The 2,451-nt window shown below is 49.3% G+C and overlaps 1 protein-coding gene across 1 annotated transcript in view; it reads left to right on the top strand.

The window, feature by feature from the left end:
- Positions 1-2,451, top strand: part of PFKFB4 (6-phosphofructo-2-kinase/fructose-2,6-biphosphatase 4) — a 56,216-nt gene that overhangs the window by 47,433 nt on the left and 6,332 nt on the right. The window contains exon 10 of the mRNA XM_023519515.1: positions 909-1,013. Coding sequence (XP_023375283.1) covers positions 909-1,013 — 105 coding nt within the window. The remainder of the gene's footprint in view (positions 1-908; positions 1,014-2,451) is intronic.

Raw genomic sequence — 2,451 nt, 5'->3', positions numbered from 1 at the left:
GCCTATGGCTCAGTGAGTAGGGCACCGGCCCCATATACCGAGGGTGATGAGTTTGAACCCGGCTCTGGCCCCGTATACTGAGGGTGATGGGTTTAAACTCAGCTCCGGCCAAACTGCAACAAAAACATAGCCAGGCGTTGTGGCCGGTGCCTGTAGTCCCAGCTACTTGAGAAGCTGAGGCAAGAGAATCACCTAAGTCCAAGAGCTAGAGGTTGCTGTGAGCTGTGATGCTACAACACTCTACCAAGGATGACAAAGGGAGACTCTGTCTCTTGAGAGAGAGAGAGAGAGAGAGAGAGATTGAGACAGGCTCTTGCTCTGGCTCAGGCTGGTCTTGAGCTTGTGAGCTCAAGTGATCCTACCTGCCTCAGCCCTCCAGAGTGCTGGGATTATACGTGTGAGCCACTGCACCCAGCCCCACTTAAGTATTTTCAATCAATATTCTTCCTGGCTCTCTTTCTCCTTTTTTTTTTCCCTGAATGTTATTTGTAGAAGAAACTCTATGGGGGTGTGTATGTGTGTATGTTGCAAATGACAAAAATGAAATTTTGCTTCATAGTTTGCATAATGGTCTATGCTCACAAGTGCTGCTTTCCTCAGCACAGAAAAGACACATAAGAAAAGTATATAGTTAGCATTTCTGTTTACTTTTATGGCATAAACTGCATGGATGGATGATGGATGAATGAACAAGTAAATTCTGGCAGCTTTTTAAAAATGAGGGGCCACCCATGCTTAATGTTCCTAGACAGCCTGCTCTCCCCAGAGAAGTTCCAAACCTCAGGCTAGGAAGGTCCTTTGCTTAGTGAGCCTGGTTTCTTCAGCCTGATGCCTCCCTACCCTGCCCCCCAAGGCTGATCTCCAGTCTCCCATGGAGGGGAGGTGTAATGACTGCACTATCTTCTTAGGGTGTCTGTGAGGAAATGACCTACGAGGAAATTCAGGATCATTATCCGTTGGAGTTCGCCCTGCGGGACCAGGACAAGTACCGGTATCGGTACCCCAAGGGGGAGGTAGGTGGGATTTAGGGCTTGGTCCCAAATAACTGCTGCCTGCCTGGGACTACCATCTGCTGCTGAGGGCCTGTAGGGCTCTGTGGAGGCTGTGTGGGCTGCAGAAGGGGCCTGGCCTAGAGGCAGGCCAGCCTGGGTGTGTGATTTATCCTCACTACTTCTCAGCTATGTGGCCTGAGCCTCAGGCCCTTCCTTGGGGGGTGGGTGATCATTGCCACATGGGGCAGACATCCAGCCATGGCTCCCTGCTCCCCATCTTTGTCTTCTTGCTTCCTAGGGTAGGGAATTGGGAAGGACAGGGGCAAGGTAAATAATCCCCTCTGGCTCTGTGGGGTTAGACTTTCCTGGGAAAGTGATGATAGTGTCCTGGCATTCCTAGCCCAGCTCCCTTTTTAGGTAATTTTCAGTCCTTTGCAGAATGCTCAAGTGACTGAGAAGTCAGGAACACCATGCCAGGTCTGAGGGTTGAGTCTTAGCTCACTCATACTTCTACTCTGGGCCTGCCTTCTCTGGATGCTTCCCCTTGTGACAGAATGGTCCCATCATATCCCTCCTATATCTTCAGACACCATCTTCAGCCCTGGTTCCAGACCCAGGGAGACCTTTACAGATGAGTGGTGGCTACCACAATCCACCTGTACTTGTCGCCTTCCCTGAGACAGGCTGCCTGATCAGCCTAGGCCCCAGTTCAGAAACTGGTGGTCTCCTTTAACCCAGGCATGTCCTTCCACTTCCAGAATGTGTCCTGGAGCAGTGGCTAAATAAAATACTCCCTGTAGACAACATGTGTGTATACACTCAACATCCTTGCATGTAGAAGCACTCCACCCAGATGCCAGGCTCACAAGCCTGAATACTCTGCTGATTTTGGGGTAGTCTAGCTCTCAGTAATAGTCATTAATCCCCACATCATACTGTGAGGCAGAGTTCAGATTTGAACCAGCATTGGTGGCTGGGCATAGTGGCTCATGCATGTAATTCTAGCACTCTGGGAGGCCAAGGTAGGTAGATTACTTGAGCTCAGCAGTTCAAGACCAGCCTAAGCAAGACCCCATCTGTACTAAACGAGCTAGGTGTTGTGGTGCACATCTATAGTCCCAGCTACTTGGGAGGCTGAGGCAAGAGGATCACTTGAGGCCAAGAGTTTGAGGTTTCTGTGAGCTGTTGACACCATGACACTTTACCCAAGGCAACAGAGTGTGACTCTGTCCCCCTAACCCCCAAAAAGGAACCAACGCAGATAATATAGCAAAGAGAAGCAAAGCAGCTGACCACTTAAACTTGAGAATACAGGGGGAAAAACTGGCCAGAAAATTAATGTTACCAAAAGAATTGATCTAGGATTTTCACAGAACTACCAAGGGCCAGCACATATCAATGTTTTGGTATTTCTTCCTAATCAAACCTTGTGGTAAACTCAGTTAGTACTGCTAGAGGC

Source organism: Otolemur garnettii, unplaced genomic scaffold (genome assembly GCF_000181295.1).
Source record: "Otolemur garnettii isolate 467f Iridium unplaced genomic scaffold, OtoGar3 scaffold00179, whole genome shotgun sequence".
Classification (NCBI taxonomy): domain Eukaryota; kingdom Metazoa; phylum Chordata; class Mammalia; order Primates; family Galagidae; genus Otolemur; species Otolemur garnettii.
The sequence above is the reverse complement of the archived record's forward strand: the minus strand, read 5'-3'. Positions and strand labels throughout refer to the sequence as shown.